Consider the following 21,504-nt stretch of genomic DNA (forward strand, 5'->3'; position numbering starts at 1 on the left):
CCTGTTTCTGACCGAAGCTTCAAACATGTTTCATCTGTTTTCTGTCATCTCACAGGTTCAAACTAACCTCTACTAACCCTCCTAACTACTAACTTCTAACTTCTAACTGACCCTTTTTAACCCTTCCATGCATGAATCATAAAAACCTCAGTCAGGATTTTTCTCCTGATTTTTTTCATTTCTCTTTAGGCATGAAAAAACAGATTTGAACTTCATTTTTTCTTTCACCAAATGATGTACTATGACATTATAATAACATAAATCAACTGACCCTAGAACCTAAAACATGACTGCAGGTTTGGTGGTGATGTATGGGATGATGGACTAGTGTCCACTGTGGAGGCTGAAGTGTAACTACGCCCTCAAAATCCTTTCATACATAAGAAAAGAGCTTTTGAATAGCTGTCCACTGCAGTGAGCACTATGCTCCCTATGAAAGGGTTAATATGAATGTTTATTATAGTTTGTGTTCTTTACTCTGAGCTTTAACATGTTGAGTTTCTGATGATTCGAGTTTCTGGTGATTTGAGTTTCTGATGATTTGAGTTTCTGATGATTTGAGTTTCTTCCAGTGAAACTTGAGATGTGTGTTTGTGTCTCAGACTGAACAGACTGAACAGACTGGACCTTTGTGGCTCTTAAAGGGTTAAATATGAATGTCTGAAGTGTTTCAGGGTGTGAACGTGTTTGAGCTCAGATGGAGAATAACTCTGACATCGTGTTTGTGCTTCACGGTCTGAACGAGTCCATGACCAACCGGCAGGTGTACTTCACCTTCGCCCTGGTGTCGTACGTCTGCACCGTGCTGGTCAACCTGACGCTCATCCTCACCGTGTGTGTGGAGGCGTCGCTGCACCAGCCCATGTACATCTTTGTGTGTAATCTGTGTCTGAACGGGATCGGCGGAGCCTCCAGTTTCTACCCCAAGCTGCTCCACGACCTGCTGGCCGACTCCCACGTGGTCTCCTACGCCGGCTGCCTGGGTCAGATCTTCGCCGTCTACAGCTACGTGTTCTGTGAGTTCACCAGTCTGACCGTCATGGCGTACGACCGCTACGTAGCCATCTGCTGGCCGCTGCAGTACCAAGCCGTCATGACACCGCAGCGGGTGGGGAAGCTGCTGCTGCTCACCTGGAGCTTCACCCTGCTGGAGAGCTTGGTGGGTATAGTGCTGACGGCCCGGCTGCCCCTCTGCGGGCGCAGCATCCGCAAGCTGTTCTGCACCAACTGGGAGGTGGTGAAGCTGTCCTGCACCAGCACCACCCTGAACAACATCTACGGCTTCGTGCTGATATTCTCTCACTGCTCTCAGACCGTGCTCATCCTGGTGTCCTACGTGCACCTGGTCCGCGCCTCACTCAGGTCTCGCTCCGACCGCAGGAAGTTCATGCAGACGTGTGTGCCGCACCTGATGACGCTGCTGGTCTTCACCGTCTCGAGTGTGTCCGACACGCTGTACTCTCGCTACGCCGGCAGCAGCTCTCTGCAGGCGCTGCAGAACTTGCTGGCTGCAGAGTTCCTGGTGGTTCCTCCGCTCATCAACCCCATCATCTACGGGATGAAACTGCAGCAGATCCGCTCCAAGATCCTGCCCCACTTCAGACCAGAGGCCAGGAAGTCTCACACATGAAACCAGACCAGAGGCCAGGAAGTCTCACACATGAAACCAGACCAGGGACCAGGAAGTCTCATGTAGTATATCTCTTGAGTGAATGAAGAACAAACTAAGTACCAAGTCGACGTTCTTTTTTAGTTTTCTTTATTACCAATTATCAATTAGAACCTTGCCGAGGTCAGTGGAGACAGAACTTTGTCAATTTGAGGCTGAGGTGTCCCTGTCCAATGGAGCCTTGCTTCTGTCTCTCCGTATTCTCTGTGTGTAAGATCTTTTTATACTAAAGTTACGCCCCACAATGTATACATTTTCCCATGCATTGGCACTATGTTTCTCATCCTTAAAAAGGACCCAATCTATACTTGTTTATGTTCCCATGATCCAATACCTTTACTGTTTGACAACCTCCAAAGATAAATGACTCTAACACAGGATGAGACCAGTTTCCATAGGAAGACTCTGTCTGTGGGAACCAAGGTTCAGACTAAGGCTCATACATACAAAGCAAAACTCTTACGTATTAGGAAGACATAACTCTGTAGCAGAAAATACACTACACTCACACACGGGACTATGGGTTCATGTGTTTGTGGGTTCTTGTATATTTTCTTTTGTGTTCAGACATTAAAATGATCTGAGTGCTGGCTTCGGCACTCGGTCTTCAAAGTTCAGTTCAACTGTCAGAAACCTTCGACAGTCTTCTGAGGTCTGACAGACAAATGAACAACGTTGTCAGGACTAGTTTCTTCCAGTTGCGTCTCCGGGCCAAAGTTAAAATGTTTTTAAGCCGTCACGACCTTGAGAAAGCATCCACGCTCTGATAAGGTCAAGGTTAGACTACTGCAATGCACTTCCTGTCGGCGTCTCCCAGTCTTCCCTCAGTCGCTGCCCGTCTTTTAACCGACAGACGTGTGCACATCACTCCTGTCCATAACCCCCCCCCCCCCCCCCCCCGGCTTCCTGTCCTTCATAGAATTGATTTTAAACTTTTAATGTTTGTGTTTAAAGCTCTTAACGGCCTCGCCCCCCCCACCCCCCCCCCCCCCCCCACCGTATTTATCTGAGCTTTTAACTGTTCGTAATCCTGGTAGAGCTCTGAGGTCAAAGGTCAAACACTGGGGGTGACCGAGCCTTTTCTGTTGCTGCCCCCAGGCTCTGGAATAACCCCCCCCCCCCCCCGACCCCTAAACCCCCAGGCTCTGGAATAACCCCCCCCAACCCAGACCCTAAACCCCCTGTCCAGACCCCTAACCCCCCCCACCGTCCAGACCCTAACCCCCCCCACCGAGACCCTAACCCCCAGGCTCTGGAATAACCCCCCGACCCAGACCCTAACCCCCCCCCCCCGCCCTAGACCCTAACCCTAACCCTGGGCCTCTTCACTCTTAACACCCAGTAGTAAGAATAAAATAAAAGTGGTCAGTCCTTATTTTCTTTTATTTTATTTTATTGCCTTCACTGGTATTTTATAGTTTTTAATAGTTTTTATTTCTTCCTCTCTTTATATTTATTCCCTGCTGTAAAACACTGTGGTACCAAAAGGACCGTTGTAAAGGTCTGTATAAATAAACTACATTTAAATATTGTGTTTCTCTCATGTAGTTTATTCTTTTTAAGGAACATGAAATATTAAACATTATAATTATAATTATTAAGGTGATGAGAATAAACACTGAGGATCATTTAACACGATGAAGAGTTAAATATATGTGTTTTTTGTGACGTGTTTGTGTTAAATGTGAGCAGATTGAATCAGGAGGGGGGGGGGGGGGGGGGTGTCAAACTCATCTTAGTTAAAGAGCCACATCTGATTTCATAGAGGCCAGACCAATAAAAAGATGGAAGGAAGGGAGGAAGGAAGGAAGGAAGGAAGGAAGGAAGGAAGGAAGGAAGGAAGGACAAAAGGAAGGAAGGAAACAGGGATGGAAAGAAGGGAAAAGTGATATGAAGGAAAGATAAAAGGAAGGAAGGAAGGAAGGAAGGAAGGAAGGAAGGAAGGAAGGAAGGGAGGGAAAAGTGATAGGAAGGAAAGACAAAAGGAAGGAAGGAAGGAAGGAAGGAGAAGGAAGGAAGGAAGGAAGGAAGGGAGGGAAAAGTGATAGGAAGGAAAGACAAAAGGAAGGAAGGAAGGAAGGAAGGAAGGAAGGAAGGAAGGAAGGAAGGGAAAAGTGATATGAAGGAAAGATAAAAGGAAGGAAGGAAGGAAACAAGGATGGAAGGAAGGAAGGAAGGAAGGAAGGAAAGAAAACAAGGATGGAAGGAAGGGAAAAGGGAAAAGTGATAGGAAGGAAAGACAAAAGGAAGGAAGGAAGGAAGGAAGGCAGGAAGGAAGGAAACAAGGATGGAAAGAAGGGAAAAGTGATAGGAAGGAAAGACAAAAGGAAGGAAGGAAGGAAGGAAGGAAACAAGGATGGATAGAAGGGAAAAGTGATAGGAAGGAAAGACAAAAGGAAGGAAGGAAGGAAGGAAACAAGGATGGATAGAAGGGAAAAGTGATAGGAAAGGAAAGACAAAAGGAAGGAAGGAAGGAAGGAAACAAGGATGGATAGAAGGGAAAAGTGATAGGAAAGGAAAGACAAAAGGAAGGAAGGAAGGAAGGAAGGAAGGGAGGAAGGAAGGAAGGAAGGAAGGAAGGGAAAAGTGATAGGAAGGAAAGACAAAAGGAAGGAAGGAAGGAAGGAAACAAGGATGGAAGGAAGGGAAAAGTGATAGGAAGGAAAGACAAAAGGAAGGAAGGAAGGAAGGAAACAAGGATGGATATAAGGGAAAAGTGATAGGAAAGGAAAGACAAAAGGAAGGAAGGAAGGAAGGAAACAAGGATGGATAGAAGGGAAAAGTGATAGGAAGGAAAGACAAAAGAAGAAAGGAAGGAAGGAAGGAAGGAAGGAAGGAAGGAAGGTATGGAGGAAAAGGGAATATGAAGGAAATGAAATGGGAAAAGAAGAAATGAAAAGAAGACAAGGAAGGAAGGAAGGAAAGGACAGAGGGAAGAAAAGAAGGAAGGAAAGAAGTAAGAAATGGGAAAGGACGGAAAGAAAAGAAGACAGGAAGGAAAGTGGGCCGGATTGGACTCCTTGGCGGGCCAGTTCTGGCCCACGGGCCTCATGTTTGACCCCCCGGGCCTCATGTTTGACCCCCCGGGCCTCATGTTTGACCCCCCGGGCCTCATGTTTGACCCCCCAGGCCTCATGTTTGACCCCCCGGGGCCTCATGTTTGACCCCCCGGGCCTCATGTTTGACCCCCCGGGCCTCATGTTTGACCCCCAGGCCTCATGTTTGACCCCCCAGGCCTCATGTTTGACCCCCAGGCCTCATGTTTGACCCCCCAGGCTGAAGAACGTCTTAAAGAAACGCTGAAACATTTCAAAGCTTTAGATTTTTTTTATTGATGCTTCGTCAGAAAATACGGACAGCCGTCACCAACCGATCTCTGAGCCGAGCTCTCACTCTGTCCTCAAACTGGAAAACTAAAGATTCAACAGCTGGTCAGAAAATAGGCGACTGCACAGGAAGTTCATCTTCATCATCATCATCATCATCATCATCATCATCATCATCATCATCATCATCATCATCATCACCACAGCAGCTCTCACATAAATATCTTTTATCTTTCAGAGTATAAAAATAAATAACATGGACAGCGTGTGAAGGGAACGTGTATGGAAGTTCATTCACGACAAAACTACTGAAACACAAACTGATGCTGCACCAGACGGAGCCGGAGCCGTTCAGACGGAGCCGCTGACACTCAGACGGAGCCGCCGACGCTCAGACGGAGCCGCCGAGACTCAGACGGAGCCGCCGACGCTCGGACGGAGCCGCCGACGCTCGGACGGAGCCGCCGAGACTCAGACGGAGCCGCCGACGCTCAGACGGAGCCGCCGAGACTCAGACGGAGCCGCCGAGACTCGGACGGAGCCGCCGATACTCAGACTCATCGTTCATTCACTTCATTATTTCAGTCTTAAATATGTTCAGTTACAACATAAAACTAGTGTTTGGTGTTTTTGCTTTAACCTTCCTGTTGTGTTTGAGTCAAGGAAGGAAGGGAGGAGAGAGAAAGGAAGGAACAACAGAAGGAAGAAAGAGGGATGGAGGACGGAAGGAGAGAGAAAGGAAATAAGGAAGGGGAGGAAGGAAGAAAGGATAGAGGAAAGAAGTAAGTAAGGAAGGAAGGTAGGATGGGAGAGAGGGGGGAAAGAAGGTAGGAGGGAGGAAGGAAGGAAAGGACAGCGGAAAGAAGTAAGGAAGAAAGGGAGATGGAGGAAGGAAGAAAGAAAGGAGAGAGGAAACACAGATGGAAGGAAGGAAGGAAGGAAGGAAGGACCCGGGAGGACGACAGGAAGGTTAAAATATTTGTCTGTAATGAATCTGAAACTCAAAGATTAACGAGCTAAAGATTCACTCACAAAAAGTCAAACAGTGAATTTAACTACAGCTCCCAGAATGCATTGCTGCCAGAACCAGCCAATCACAGAGCTCCAAAAAAAAAAAACAACAACTTTAAAAAAAAAAGACTTTGGTTAAAAAATTAAACTTAAAAGTTTCACAGCAGGAATTAAACGTGAATGTGATTATATTTAATTATTTTAACCGTTTTAATGTTTCAGTTTCCTCTTCACTCACTTTCTGGAGTCAGCTGACCAAAGAAGGAAAAACATAATAAAAAATAAATAAATACTTCCTTTTTTTTTTCTCCATCATATGAAGAAACGTTTATATTTCTGAACAAGATCAGAAGAAGAAGAGAGTAAATACTGCGTTGCCATGGTAACGGTTAAAGAACAATGGAGGTTTGGGTGACTTTGCGTTTCAGGAGTTTTGTCCCTAACGAGCTTCCGTACGCAGCGAAACACATATTTGGCTCATTTCTATGAAAATACTCTTTAATGTTCCTTCAGCTCCTGAACTCCATTACCCATCATGCTCTCTGAACACCGAGTCCGAACCAAGCACACGACAGGATGTGACATCACTGACAGGAAACAGCAGCGGGTGTGTGTGTAGGGGGGGTGGGGGGTGGGGGGGCTAGAACAGGCGGCGAATCAGGTTGTTCTTCTCCGGCTCCAGGAACTCGTCCAGCAGGGCGGCGGTCGCCTTCCTAAGCTCCGCCTCCAGGTGGGACACCTCACTGCAACACAGAGCCATGATGTTACCATGGCAACACAGAGCCACGATATTACCATGGCAACACAGAGCCACGAGGTTACCATGGCAACACATAGCCATGACGTTACCAAGGCAACAAGCCGTCACATCATGCTTAGTGTGTTACAGTGTGTGTGTGTGTGTGTGTGTGTTGGTTTTTCTATCCTGGTGGGGACCGCAACCTGACATATTACCAACCCTGTGGGGACCGACTCCTGGTTTCCATGGTAACGAGCATTGGAATCAATAGCAAACAGCCTCCTGATAGGCCCGGTCCCCACAAGGTTGGTTTTCCTGACTGTGTGTGTGAACCCCAGAGGTCACACACGGTACTGCAGTGTGGGGGACCTTTTCCTGACAAAGTGTGTAAGTGTGTATATTAGCATGTTAGCTTCGTATTAGCATATTAGCTTAGCGATTAGCCCCCTGGGTTTCAATCCAACATTTGTTCAAATACTGAATATGAATTGTACTGTGGCTAACAGTGATGTCAACTGTATGCTAATAGACGTTAGCATTACGGGTCCCAACGAGGGGGGGGGGAAACATTCAGGTTTCAGATTTATGTGAGTTTTTGATATTTTGATATTTCAAGTCATTTTTTTGTTCAAACAGATTTATGATGAATTTAGGAGTTAAAATTACGTCTCTAGACCCTTTAGAAAGGACCCCAGTCAGGGTCCCCACCAGGTAGTAAAACAGGTATGTGTGTTACAGAGAGTGTGTGTGTGTGTGTGTTACAGTGTGGTGTGTTACAGTGTGTGTGTGTGTGTGTGTGTACCTTTTTCCCGGCGCAGCACAGAACTCGGTGTAATATTTGATTTTGGTTCGGTGCCGCTCGTCCTCAGCGTTGCCACGACGCCGTTCTGCAGCGTGAAGGTGATCATCTGACTGCTCCTCAGAACAGGAAGTACCTGCAATAGGAAACAGGAAACAGGGTCAGGTGACCAGCTGATGGGTGGGCGGGGCCAGGGTCAGGTGACCAGCTGACGGGGGGCGGGGCGGGGCCAGGTGTGGGGCGACTCACAGATCTGAGGTCCGGTTGGCTGCTGTCGTATCCCGTGGTTACGTCCCTCACGTGCACGATGTGGACGCCGCCGCAGGTCGTCGGGTACGAGCCGCTGCCGTCGAAGTTCCGGATGCGAGCGAAGATGTTGTGGATGGTGAGCGGGTCGTTGCAGATGACGTACGACGTTTTAGAGACGTGGTAACCATAGCTACGGACAGGAAGTGATGTCAGACACAACAGTGGATTCTTTTGATCATTATGAGTCAAAATGATTTTATTCTGAAATAAAAACTTGATTTTAAACTTCCTGTCGTCCTCCCGGGTCAAAGTGACCCCGTCTCTCTTTTGACTGTTCCTTCCTTCCCTCTTTCTTTGCTCCCTCACTTCCTTCCTTCTCTCTTTACTTCCTTCCTTCCTCTTTTCTTCCCTCCCTCCTTCCTTCCTCTTTTCTTCCCTCCCTCCTTCCTTCCTCTTTTCCTCCCTCCCTCCTTATCTCCTTACTTCCTTCCTCTTCTCCTCTTTCCTCTTTCCTCCCTTCCTTCCTTCGCTCCTTCCCTCCTTCGTCTTTTCCTCCCTCCTCCCTTCCTTCCTTCCTACCTCTTTTCCTGCCTCCTTCCTTCCTTCCTTCCTTCCGTCCTCCTTTCCTCCCTTCCTTCTTTCCTCCCTTCTTTCTTTCCTCCCTTCCTTCCTTCCTTCCTTCTTTCCTTCCCTCCTTCCTCCCTTCCTCCCTTCCTCCCTTGACCTGAGGACAACAGGAGGGTTAAAGATGTGAGCAGCTTCCTGTTTGCTGCCCTGTGATGTCATCGGTTATGAACATGTCACCGAGAGCAGCTCTGTGATTGGCTCACGTCTGGTAGATGTTGGTCAGCTGCTGGTTCAGAGTCAGGCCGTTGTCATGGAGATAAGACGCCAACTCAGCGACGACCACCGCTGCACTCACCCCGTCTTTATCTGGAACCATACTACCACACAGGAAGCCTGCACACACATACACACGCACGCACACACGCACACACACACACGGAGAGACACACACAGAGATACACACACACACACACACACACACAGAGATACACACACACAGAGACACACACACACACAGAGACACACACACACAGAGACACACACATACACACACACACACACACACAGAGACAGAGGTTGTGTATGTGAGATTTAGACATACTGCTATTATAATACAAACTTGTATCAGCACATACACACACACACACACACACACACACAGACACACATACCTGTTTTACTACCTGGTGGGGACCCTGACTGGGGTCCTTTCTAAAGGGTCTACAGACGTAATTTTAACTCCTAAATTCATCATAACTCTGTTGAAATATCAAAACCTCATATGAAACTGAAACCTGAATGTTGCCCCCCCCCCCCCCTCGTTGGGACCCCGTAATGCTAACGTCTATTAGCATACAGCTGACATCACTGTTAGCCACAGTACAATTCATATTCAGTATGTTGGATTGAAACCCAGGGGGCTAATCGCTAAGCTAATATGCTAATACGAAGCTAACATGCTAATATACACACAAACACACTTTGTGAGGAAAAGGTCCCCACACTGCAGTACCGTGTGTGACCTCTGGGGTTCACACACACATACAGGAAAACCAACCTTGTGGGGACCGGGCCTATCAGGAGGCTGTTTGCTATTGATTCCAATGCTTGTTACCATGGAAACCAGGAGTCGGTCCCCACAGGGTTGGTAATATGTCAGGTCGAGGTCCCCACCAGGATAGAAAAACGCACGCGCACACACACACACACTCAGTGAGGTTTAAACGTGTGTTTACCGATCGACTCCTCGAAGGAGAAGATGACGCTGTTTCCTGTTTTGGCGAGTTCGTGCATTCTGTTCCCGATCCACTTAAGCCCCGGCAGCGTTTCCTGTTCCACACACACACACACACACACACACACACACACACACACACACACACACACAGGAAACCATCATCCTCCTCTTCCTCAGAGGGTTAGGGTAGGACTGTGGTTGGGGGGGGTCGGGGTGGGGGGGGGGGTCAGGGTAGGACTGTGGTTGGGGGGGGGGGGGGGTCTCACCTCGAAGTGGAAGCCCTCGATGCGAGCGAAGGCCTGCAGGATCTTAGAGGAGACGGTCGTGGCTAACATATAAACTCTGTCTGCTGACTCGGCGTCGCGTCGCTGCTTCCAGTTAAACATCATCCACCAACCGAGCAGCGCCGCTAGCTCGTTACCTGTAAACACCTTCCAGCTACACACACACACACACACACACACACACAGTTAATATACACACACACACACACACAACACACACACACACACACACACACACACACATACACAGAGGTTAATATACACACACACACACACACACACACACACAGAGGTTAATATACACACACACACACACACACACACACACACACACACACACACACACACACAGGTTAATACACACACACACAATATACACACACACACACAGTTAATATACACACACACACACACACACACACACACGCACACAGTTAATATACACACACACACACACAGTTAATATACACACACACACACACAGTTAATATACACACACACACACACGCAGACACACACACACACAGGTTAATATACACACACACAGACAGTTAATATACACACACACACACACACACACACACACAGAGGTAAACCTTGACCTCTGATTGGTCAGTTACCCGTCAGACTTCTCGGCGACAGCCAATCGATCAGCGTCAGGATCCGTTGCCAGGACGATGCGAGCGTTTTCCCGCTCTGCCAGACGGAGAGAAGTTCCTGGACAGCAGAAGAAGAGACCAGCCATTAAAACTGGGAGGGGGGGGGGGGGGTGGAGGTACTGGGACATGGCCCATTGGGAGGGGGGGGGGGGGGGGGGGGGTGGAGGTACTGGGACAAGGCCCATTGGAGGGGGGGGGTACTGGGACATGGCCCATTGGGAGGGGGGGGGGGGGGGGGGGGTGGAGGTACTGGGACAAGGCCCATTGGGAGGGGGGTACTGGGACAAGGCCCATTGGAGGGGGGTACTAGGACAAGGCCCATTGGGAGAGGGGTACTGGGACAAGGCTCGTTGGGAGGGGGGGTACTAGGACAAGGCCCATTGGAGGGGGGAACTGGGACAAGGCCCATTGGAGGGGGGAACTGGGACAAGGCCCATTGGGAGGGGTGGGGTACTGGGACAAGGCCCATTAGGGGTGGGGTGGTGGAGGTACTGGACAAGGCCCATTGGGAGGGGTGGTACTGGGACAAGGCCAATTGGAGGGGGGTACTGGGACAAGGCCAATTGGAGGGGGGTACTGGGACAAGGCCCATTGGGAGGGGGGTACTGGGACAAGGCCCATTGGGAGGGGGGTACTGGGACAAGACCCATTGGGGGTGGGGGGGTGGAGGTACTGGGACAAGGCCAATTGGAGGGGGGTACTGGGACAAGGCCCATTGGAGGGGGGTACTGGGACAAGGCCCATTGGAGGGGGGTACTGGGACAAGGCCCATTGGAGGGGGGTACTGGGGACAAGGCCATTGGAGGGGGGTACTGGGACAAGGCCAATTGGAGGGGGGTACAGGGACAAGACCCATTGGGAGGGGGGTACTGGGACAAGGAACGCTGATCCTAGGGTGGAGGGCGCTGATCCTAGGGTGGGGAAATGCTGATCCTAGGATGGGGAACCTGATCCTAGGGTGGGGAACGCTGATCCTAGGGTGGGGAACGCTGATCCTAGGGGGGGGAGGCTGATCCTAGGGTGGGGGAACAATGATCCTAGGGTGGGGAACGCTGATCCTAGGGGGGGGGAGGCTGATCCTAGGGTGGGGAACAATGATCCTAGGGTGGGGAACGCTGATCCTAGGGTGGGGAACAATGATCCTAGGGGGGGGAGGCTGATCCTAGGATGGGGGGAACGCTGATCCTAGGATGGGGGAACGCTGATCCTAGGATGGGGAAGGCTGATCCTAGGATGGGGAAGGCTGATCCTAGGGTGGGGAAGGCTGATCCTAGGGTGGGGAACAATGATCCTAGGGTGGGGAACAATGATCCTAGGGTGGGGAACAATGATCCTAGGGCGGGGAACAATGATCCTAGGGCGGGGAACAATGATCCTAGGGCGGGGAAGGCTGATCCTAGGGTGGGGAAGGCTGATCCTAGGGTGGGGAACAATGATCCTAGGATGGGGAACAATGATCCTAGGGCGGGGAACAATGATCCTAGGGCGGGGAACAATGATCCTAGGGCGGGGAACAATGATCCTAGGGTGGGGAACGCTGATCCTAGGGTGGGGAAGGCTGATCCTAGGGTGGGGAAGGCTGATCCTAGGGTGGGGAAGTTGATCCTAGGGTGGGGAACAATGATTCTAGGGTGGGGAACAATGATCCTAGGGTGGGGAACAATGATCCTAGGGTGGGGAACAATGATCCTAGGGCGGGGAACAATGATCCTAGGGTGGGGAACAATGATCCTAGGGTGGGGAAGGCTGATCCTAGGGTGGGGAACAATGATCCTAGGGCGGGGAACAATGATCCTAGGGTGGGGAACAATGATCCTAGGGTGGGGAAGGCTGATCCTAGGGTGGGGAACGCTGATCCTAGGGCGGGGAACGCTGATCCTAGGGTGGGGAAGGTTGATCCTCGGATGGGGAACGCTGATCCTAGGATGGGGAAGGTTGATCCTAGGGTGGGGACAAACGTTCTATTTTTGTAGTGGTGGCTGTGTTGGAGTGGGGGTGTTGGTCTGGTTCGGGTAGAGGAAAGAGGAAGGGTTAATGTTGGGGGGGGGGGGGGGGGGGGGCTCACCAGGACGGACTCCCCCTCCTCAGGGTTGGGGCAGCGTACGGAGGAGAAGTTGGGGTCGGGGTCTCTCTGCTCAGGGACGGGGATGGGGGGGGAGAAGCCGAACATCTGGAAGGCCTGCTGGACGAAGGAGTGACCCACACCATGAAACGCTGAGTGGACGAACCTCAGAGGACAGCTGCTGTTCAGACTCCTGGGGGGGTGGGGGGGGGGGGGGGGGGTGGTTACCATGGGAACACATAACAACACATGTTACATACAAATACAACATCTGTGTATCTCCTTTGCAACACTCCTCCTCTTTCTTATCCTCCTGCTCCTCCTCTTCCTCCCCCTATTCTTCCTCCTCTTTCTCCTCCTCCTCTTCCTCTTCCCCCATCTCCTCTTCCTCCTCCTCCTCCTCCTATTCCCCCCTTCTCCTCTTCCTCCTCCTCCTCCTATTCCCCCCCATCTCCTCTTCCTCCTCCTCCTATTCCCCCATCTCCTCTTCCTCCTCCTATTCCCCATCTCCTCTTCCTCCTCCTCCTCCTCTTCCTTATCCTCCTGCTCCTAATCCTCCTCTTCCTCCTCCTATTCCTCCCCTTCTCCCTCCTCCTCCTCTCCTATTCCCCTATCTCCTCCTCCTCCTCCTCCTCCTCCTCCCTCCTCTTCTTCCTTATCCTCTTGCTCCTTCTCCTCTCCCTCCTCCTCCTATCCCCCCATCTCCTCCTCCTCCTCCTATTCCTCCCCTTCTCCCTCCTCCTCCTCTCCTATTCCCCCATCTCCTCCTCCTCCTCCTCCCTCCTCTTCTTCCTTATCCTCTTGCTCCTTCTCCTCTCCCTCCTCCTCCTATCCCCCCATCTCCTCCTCCTCCTCCTCCTCCTATTCCGCCCCCATCTCCTCCTCCTCTGCCTTATCCTCTTGCTCCTTCTCCTCCTCCCTCTCTTCCTCCTCTTCCTTCCCCTCTCCCTCCTCCTCCTATTCCACCCCCCCCATCTCCTCCTCCTCTTCCTCCTATCCCCCCCCCCACATCCTCCTCCAACCTCCTCCTCCTACCTCTGGAAGCAGAGGGAGGTGATCTCCTCCATGTAGGAGGTGTTGATGTGTGTGAGTGGGTCGGTCCTGAGGGAGGAGGTCTCCACCAGCTGCTCCTCCCAGCAGGAGGCGCTCCAAGGCTCCAGATGCTCCTCGATGCTCTTCAGGATCTCCTTATCATGAGGAGACGAGATCTGAGCGCCGTTACTCCAGTACACCTGCAGGGGGCAGCAGAGAGCTCTAATACACACCTGCAGGGGGCAGCAGAGAGCTCTAATACACACCTTCCTCCCCTCCCTCCATCTGTCCTTCCTTCCTTCCTTCCCTCCATTTGTCCGTCCTTCCTTCCTTCACTCCATCTGTCCTTCCTTCCTCCCCTCCCTCCATCTGTCCTTCCTTCCTTCCCTCCATCTGTCCTTCCTTCATTCCTTCCCTCCTTCCTTCCATCTGTCCTTCCTTCCTTCCATCTGTCCTTCTTTCCTTCCCTCTATCTGTCTTTCCTTCCTTCCTTCCTTCCCTCCATCTGTCCTTCCTTCCATCTGTCCTTCCCTCTATCTGTCTTTCCTTCCTTCCTTCCCTCCATCTGTCCTTCCTTCCTTCACTCCATCTGTCCTTCCTTCCTTCCTTCCCTCCATCTGTCCTTCCCTCCATCTGTCCTTCCTTCCTTCCCTCCCTCTATCTGTCCTTCCTTCCTTCCCTCCCTCCATCTGTCCTTCCTTCCTTCCCTCCCTCCATCTGTCCTTCCTTCCTTCAATCCATCTGTCCTTCCTTCCTTCCTTCCCTCCATCTGTCCTTCGTTTCCTTCCTTCCCTCCTTCCATCTGTCCTTCGTTTCCTTCCTTCCCTCCTTCCATCTGTCCTTCCTTCCTTCCTTCCCTCCCTCCATCTGTCCGTCCTTCCTTCCCTCCCTCCCTCCATCTGTCCTTCCTTCCTTCACTCCATCTGTCCTTCCTTCCTTCACTCCATCTGTCCTTCCTTCCTTCACTCCATCTGTCCTTCCTTCCTTCCCTCCCTCTATCTGTCCTTCCTTCCTTCCCTCCCTCCATCTGTCCTTCCTTCCTTCACTCCATCTGTCCTTCCTTCCTTCCTTCCCTCCATCTGTCCTTCCTTCCTTCCCTCCCTCTATCTGTCCTTCCTTTCCTTCCTTCCATCTGTCCTTCCTTCCTTCCTTCACTCCATCTGTCCTTCCTTCCTTCCTTCCCTCCATCTGTCCTTCCTTCCTTCCTTCCCTCCATCTGTCCTTCCTTCCTCCCTTCCCTCCATCTGTCCTTCCTTCCTTCCTTCCCTCCATCTGTCCTTCCTTCCTCCCCTCCCTCCATCTGTCCTTCCTTCCTTCACTCCATCTGTCCTTCCTTCCTTCCTTCCCTCCATCTGTCCTTCCTTCCTTCCTTCCCTCTGTCTTTCCTTCCTTCCTTCCCTCCATCTGTCCTTCCTTCCTTCCTTCCATCTGTCCTTCTTTCCTTCCCTCTATCTGTCTTTCCTTCCTTCCTTCCCTCTATCTGTCCTTCCTTCCTCCCCTCCCTCCATCTGTCCTTCCTTCCTTCACTCCATCTGTCCTTCCTTCCTCCCCTCCCTCCATCTGTCCTTCCTTCCTTCACTCCATCTGTCCTTCCTTCCTTCCTTCCCTCCATCTGTCCTTCCTTCCATCTGTCCTTCCTTCCTTCCATCTGTCCTTCTTTCCTTCCCTCTATCTGTCTTTCCTTCTTTCCTTCCCTCTATCTGTCCTTCCTTCCTTCCCTCCCTCCATCTGTCCTTCTTTCCTTCCCTCTATCTGTCCTTCCTTTCCTTCCTTCCATCTGTCCTTCCTTCCTTCCTTCCCTCCATCTGTCCTTCCTTCCTCCCCTCCCTCCATCTGTCCTTCCTTCCTTCCTTCCCTCCATCTGTCCTTCCTTCCTTCCCTCCCTCCATCTGTCCTTCCTTCCTTCCTTCCCTCCATCTGTCCTTCCTTCCTTCCTTCACTCCATCTGTCCTTCCTTCCTTCCTTCCCTCCCTCCCTCCATCTGTCCTTCCTTCCCTCTATCTGTCCTTCCTTCCTTCCCTCCATCTGTCCTTCCTTCCTTCCTTCACTCCATCTGTCCTTCCTTCCTTCACTCCATCTGTCCTTCCTTCCTTCCTTCCCTCCATCTGTCCTTCCTTCCTTCACTCCATCTGCCCTTCCTTCCTTCCTTCCTTCCCTCCATCTGTCCGTCCTTCCTTCCTTCCCTCCCTCCTTCCTTCCTTCCATTTGTCCTTCCAGGTAGATATAATATAATAAATATAATAGATGTAGTAGATAAGGTATCTAACATGTTCCTTCCTTCCTTCCTTCCCTCCATCTGTCCTTCCTTCCCTCCTTCCTTCCATCTGTCCTTCCTTCCCTCCTTCCTTCCATCTGTCCTTCCTTCCCTCCACTCCATCTGTCCTTCCTTCCTTCCCTCCATCCATCTGTCCTTCCTCCCTTCCTTCCTTCCCTCCATCTGTCCGTCCTTCCTTCCTTCCTTCCATCTGTCCTTCCTTCCTTCCTTCCAGGTAGATATAATATAATAAATATAATAGATATAGTAGATGTAGTAGATGTAGTAGATAAGGTAGATATAAGTGAACCTTGTATCCGTTGTCTTCTTTATAATAAATATAATAAATATAATAGATATAGTAGATATAATAGATATAGTAGATGTAGTAGATATAGTAGATAAGGTAGATATAATAAGTGAACCTTGTATCCGTTGTCTTCTTTGGGGTTGTGTGAGGCGGTGATCATCACTCCGGCTGCAGCGCCGAGCTTCTTCACAGCGTACGGCTGAAACAGGAAACACACATGAGATAGCTTCCTGTTTAGTCATCCGGAGCGCTGCCTAGACAGGAAGTGATGCGTCAGTGTGCTTCCTGTCACAGGAAGTGATGAGTCAGTGTGCTTCCTGTCACAGGAAGTGATGCGTCAGTGTGCTCTCCCTGCTACAGGAAGTGATGCGTCAGTGTGTTCTCCCTGCGACAGGAAGTGATGCGTCAGTGTGCTCTCCCTGCGACAGGAAGTGATGCGTCAGTGTGCTCTCCCTGCTACAGGAAGTGATGCGTCAGTGTGCTCTCCCTGCTACAGGAAGTGATGCGTCAGTGTTCTCCCTACGACAGGAAGTGATGCGTACCACGTACGGCGTCGGGACGTAGGAGGAGAAGAGATGAACGGGAACGTTTCTGCTCAGCAGGACGGCCGCCGTCAGCCTCGCCAGACTGAAACACACACAGGTCAAAGGTCATCAGGTCCTTACTTCCTTTCCTTCTGTCCTTCATTCCTTCCTTCTGTCCTTCATTCCTTCCTTCTGTCCTTCATTCCTTCCTTCTGTCCTTCCTTCCCTCCTTGGCTCCTTCTGTCCTTCCCTCCCTTCCTTCCTTGGCTTCTTCTGTCCTTCCTTCCCTCCTTCTCTCCTTCCTTCCGTCGTTCTGTCCTTCCTTCCCTCCATCTGTCCTTCCTTCCTTCCTTCCTTCCTTCCCTCCTTCTGTCCTCCCTTCCTTCCTTCCCTCCTTCTGTCCTTCCGTCCTTCTTTCTGTCTTTCCTCCCTTCCATTTGTCCTTCCTTCCTCTCTTCCTTCCATTTGTCCTTCCTTCCTCCCTTCCTTCCTTTCCTCCATCTGTCCTTCCTTCCTTCCTTCCTTCCTTTCCTCCATCTGTCCTTCCTTCCTTCCTTCCTTCCCTCTATCTGTCCTTCCTTCCTTCCTTCCCTCTATCTGTCCTTCCTTCCTTCCTTCCTTCCCTCTATCTGTCCTTCCTTTCCTCCATTTGTCCTTCCTTCCTCCCTTCCTTCCTTTCCTCCATCTGTCCTTCCTTCCTTTCCTCCAACTGTCCTTCCTTCCTTCCTTCCTTCCTTCCTTCCTTCCTTTCCTTCCTCCCTTCCTTTAAACATCAGTGTAATAAGTTAAAAGGTTGAACACAGAACACGTCAACAGGAAGTTAAAGCCTCCAGAGATCCAGACAGGAAGTCCAGCTGTTTATGTTGTCGTCATGGTAACGGTCTTATGTAAGCGCGGTCGGGAGGTCATGCTGTCGTCATGGTAACGGTCAGGAGGTCATGTGATTACCGCTCGCTGCTGCAGCCGCTCTCTTCCTGTCCTCTGGTGTCAAAGCCGACCACCACTCCTCTGCTGCTCACATCTGGAACACACCTGCACAGGTAACCATGGAGACCCTGAGGACACACACACACACACACACACATTACACACACACACACACACACACACGTTATACACACATAACACCTGCACAGGTAACCATGGAGACCCTGAGGACACACACACACACACACACACACATATACACACATTATACACACACACACACACACACACATTATACACACACACACACACACACACACATTATACACACACACACACACACACACACACATATATTATACACACACACACACACACACATTATACACACACACATTATACACACATAACACCTGCACAGGTAACCATGGAGACCCTGAGGACACACACACACACATTATACACACACACACACACACACACACACACATTATACACACACACACACACACACATTATACACACAGACACACACACATTATACACACACACACACACACACACATTATACACATATAACACCTGCACAGGTAACCATGGAGACCCTGAGGACACACACACACACACACACATTATACACACACACACACACACACACATTATACACACACACACACACACACACACACACACACATATTATACACACACACACACATATTATACACACACACACACACACACACACACCCACCCACCCCCAGGTAACCATGGCGACCCCCCCCCCCACCTGAGTGGACTGGATGACGGTGAGGTCGTTGATGCGGTTGAAGCCGGCTCCCATCGCTGCTCTCAGCCCGGCGGTACCGAAGCTCATCCTGCTGCTCAGTCTGAGTCTCAGCTCGTCCCACCGCCCCGCCAGAACCAGAGAGTCCACCTGGGCCCGGGTCCACCGGTTCTACACACACACACACAGAGAGACACACACACACACACACAGAGACACACACAGAGACACACACACACACACACAGAGACACACACAGAGACACACAGAGACACACACACACACACAACCAATAATCAGTAGCCGTCTGGTTCATTATTTATGAAGCAGTTTAACAGGAAGTCTGAAAGAGAGGGGTCCAACATGAGGCCTGCGGTCCAGAACCGGCCCACCGGCCCACCGGCCCACCGGCGGCTCAGAACCGGCCCACCGGCGGTCCTGAACCGGCCCACCGGCGGGTCAGAACCGGCCCACCGACGGTCCTGATCCGGCCCACCGGCGGGTCAGAACCGGCCCACTGACGGTCCTGATCCGGCCCACCGGCGGGTCAGAACCGGCCGGCGGTCCTGATTGTTAAAGTTCTAAAGTGAATATTTGAGGTTGAAGTGAAACCTGAAGCTGACATTTAGAGACGAGTTCACTGAGATACATGACCAGCTGACCTTTAAATACACACACTCTAATACACACACACACACACTAATACACACACACAGAAATACACACTAATACACACTAATACACACACACACACACTAATACACACACACAGAAATACACACTAATACACACACACACACACACACTAACACATAAATACACACACTAATACACACTAACACACACACACACACACACACTAACACAAAAATACACACTAACACACACACACACACACTAACACACACTAACACAAAAATACACACTAACACACACACACACTAACACATAAATACACACTAACACACACACACACTAACACATAAATACACTCTCTCTGAGCTGTGTGTATTTCTGTGTTTATGTCTGTGTGTGTATTAGTGTGTATTAGTGTGTGTATTTCTGTGTGTTAGTGTGTGTGTTAGTGTGTATTAGTGTGTGTATTTCTGTGTGTTAGTGTGTGTGTTAGTGTGTATTAGTGTGTGTATTTCTGTGTGTTAGTGTGTGTGTTAGTGTGTATTAGTGTGTGTATTTCTGTGTGTTAGTGTGTGTGTTAGTGTGTATTAGTGTGTGTATTAGTGTGTGTATTTCTGTGTGTGTGTGTGTGTGTGTTAGTGTGTGTTAAACTAACTTGTGATATAAAACGTTAACCCTTCATCAGCTGATTAATTGAAGGTTTGCTCTGATTGGTCGTCTGAATCTATTAATCTCTAAATCCTGATCAGCTGATCGACCTCCGGCAAACCACCACAGAAGAAGAAACACGGCGTGATGATGTCATTAAAGAGCAGCTGTGATGAAGGTTACATCCTCCTCATCCTCACAGAGAGCTGGTACCGATCAATCAGCTGGTACCGGTCAATCAGCTGATCCTCATCAATCAGCTGGTACCGATCAATCAGCTGATCCTCATCAATCAGCTGGTACCGATCAATCAGCTGATCCTCATCAATCAGCTGATCCTCATCAATCAGCTGGTACCGATCAATCAGCTGATCCTCATCAATCAGCTGGTTCTGATCAATCAGCTGGTACCGGTCAATCAGCTGGTACCGGTCAATCAGCTGGTACCGGTCAATCAGCTGGTACCGATCAATCAGCTGGTACCGATCAATCAGCTGGTACCGACCAATCAGCTGGTACCGATCACTCAGCTGGTACCGATCACTCAGCTGGTACCGGTCAATCAGCTGGTACCGATCAATCAGCTGGTACCGATCAATCAGCTGGTACCGACCAATCAGCTGGTACCGATCACTCAGCTGGTACCGATCACTCAGCTGGTACCGATCAATCAGCTGATCAATAAGTTAGTCAGGTTCTGCTCCAGCTTTAAAGACCAAATTATGAATCTTTAAATAAAATCAATAATCAATAAACAGTTTCTGACCCAATAAGAGAAGAATGTGAGTTATTGACAAACAGGAAGTTACTGATCTCTCTATAACTGGACAGAACTTTAAATGATGTATGAAGTCTGGATTCAGCCTCTAACTGTGTGTGTGTGTGTGTGTGTGTGTGTGTGTGTGTGTGTGTGTGTGTGTGTGTGTGTGAGAGTGTGTGTGTGTGTGTGTGTGTGTGTGTGTGTGAGAGTGTGTGTGTGTGTGTGTGTGTGTGTATGTGTGTGTGTGTGTGTGTGTGTGTGTGTGTGTGTATCTGTGTGTGTGTGTGTGTGTATCTGTGTGTGTGTGTGTGTGTATCTGTGTGTGTGTGTGTAGTAATAAAACATTAAAGCAGCTGAGTCATGCTCTCTTTAATCTCTCCATCATCCACAAAGCAAACCTCCATCAGACCCCCACAGCCCCCCCCCCCCCCCCTCCCCCCTTTCCCGCCACCTTCAGAACTCCCATTGAAAACACCGCGATTTTAGGTTTTTACTGATTTCCGACTCGATCAGCTCCAAATGAAACATGATTTAACAGCACCAGCAGTGTAAATGTGTGGGGGGGGTAATTCGGCTTACGGAGCTGTCACCCAGCAGCTTTGGTTTTAATTAAATGACCTTTTCATGTCTGCCAGCCGCCTCCTCACTGCGCGCCTCCAACACCACAGCGAGCCTCTTAAAAACTCACAAACTTTAACTGCTTTCTTAAATCATTTATGAGCCGAATTATCCACATTAATATATTTATTTAACCAACACAGAGTTTAAACCTGTTCCTATTACATAAAAGTGTTAAAATGTGATATCTCGTTAAATTGGCGGGTTTATCGGTGAGGTTTGGCGCGCTGGTTCTAACAGCGGCTCACCGCCGGGGCTGCAGCCGGGCCAGCACTCACCTTGTCCCAGGCTAGCCACTGCTGCAGAGCCCGGTCCAGCTGCGGGTCTCCGGTGCTCTGGAGGCTCCGGTTGGCGTTCAGGTCTCCGTTAACTCCGTAGTCGTCTCCCATGCTGGCTGACAGGCAGAG

General features: G+C 50.1%; 2 protein-coding genes across 2 annotated transcripts; one reads left to right on the plus strand and one right to left on the minus strand.

Annotated features, from left to right (window-relative positions):
• Positions 1-697: 697 nt before the first annotated feature.
• Positions 698-1,630, plus strand: LOC128360076 (olfactory receptor 6N1-like). Its single transcript, XM_053320389.1, has one exon. It carries the CDS (start codon positions 698-700, stop codon positions 1,628-1,630), a length of 933 nt encoding a protein of 310 aa, XP_053176364.1.
• A 5,011-nt stretch (positions 1,631-6,641) lies between these two features.
• On the minus strand, positions 6,642-21,504 carry pgm2l1 (phosphoglucomutase 2-like 1). The gene is given in 16 exon segments (XM_053320390.1): positions 6,642-6,749; positions 7,548-7,587; positions 7,590-7,680; positions 7,794-7,983; positions 8,624-8,753; positions 9,596-9,689; positions 9,864-10,035; positions 10,502-10,598; positions 10,820-11,555; positions 12,606-12,795; positions 13,638-13,834; positions 16,314-16,397; positions 16,741-16,825; positions 17,671-17,777; positions 18,439-18,606; positions 21,376-21,504. Coding segments are annotated over 16 exon segments (2,595 nt in total). The 5' UTR covers positions 21,487-21,504; the 3' UTR covers positions 6,642-6,646.

This window comes from Scomber japonicus, chromosome 6 (assembly GCF_027409825.1).
Source record: "Scomber japonicus isolate fScoJap1 chromosome 6, fScoJap1.pri, whole genome shotgun sequence".
Lineage (NCBI taxonomy): Eukaryota > Metazoa > Chordata > Actinopteri > Scombriformes > Scombridae > Scomber > Scomber japonicus.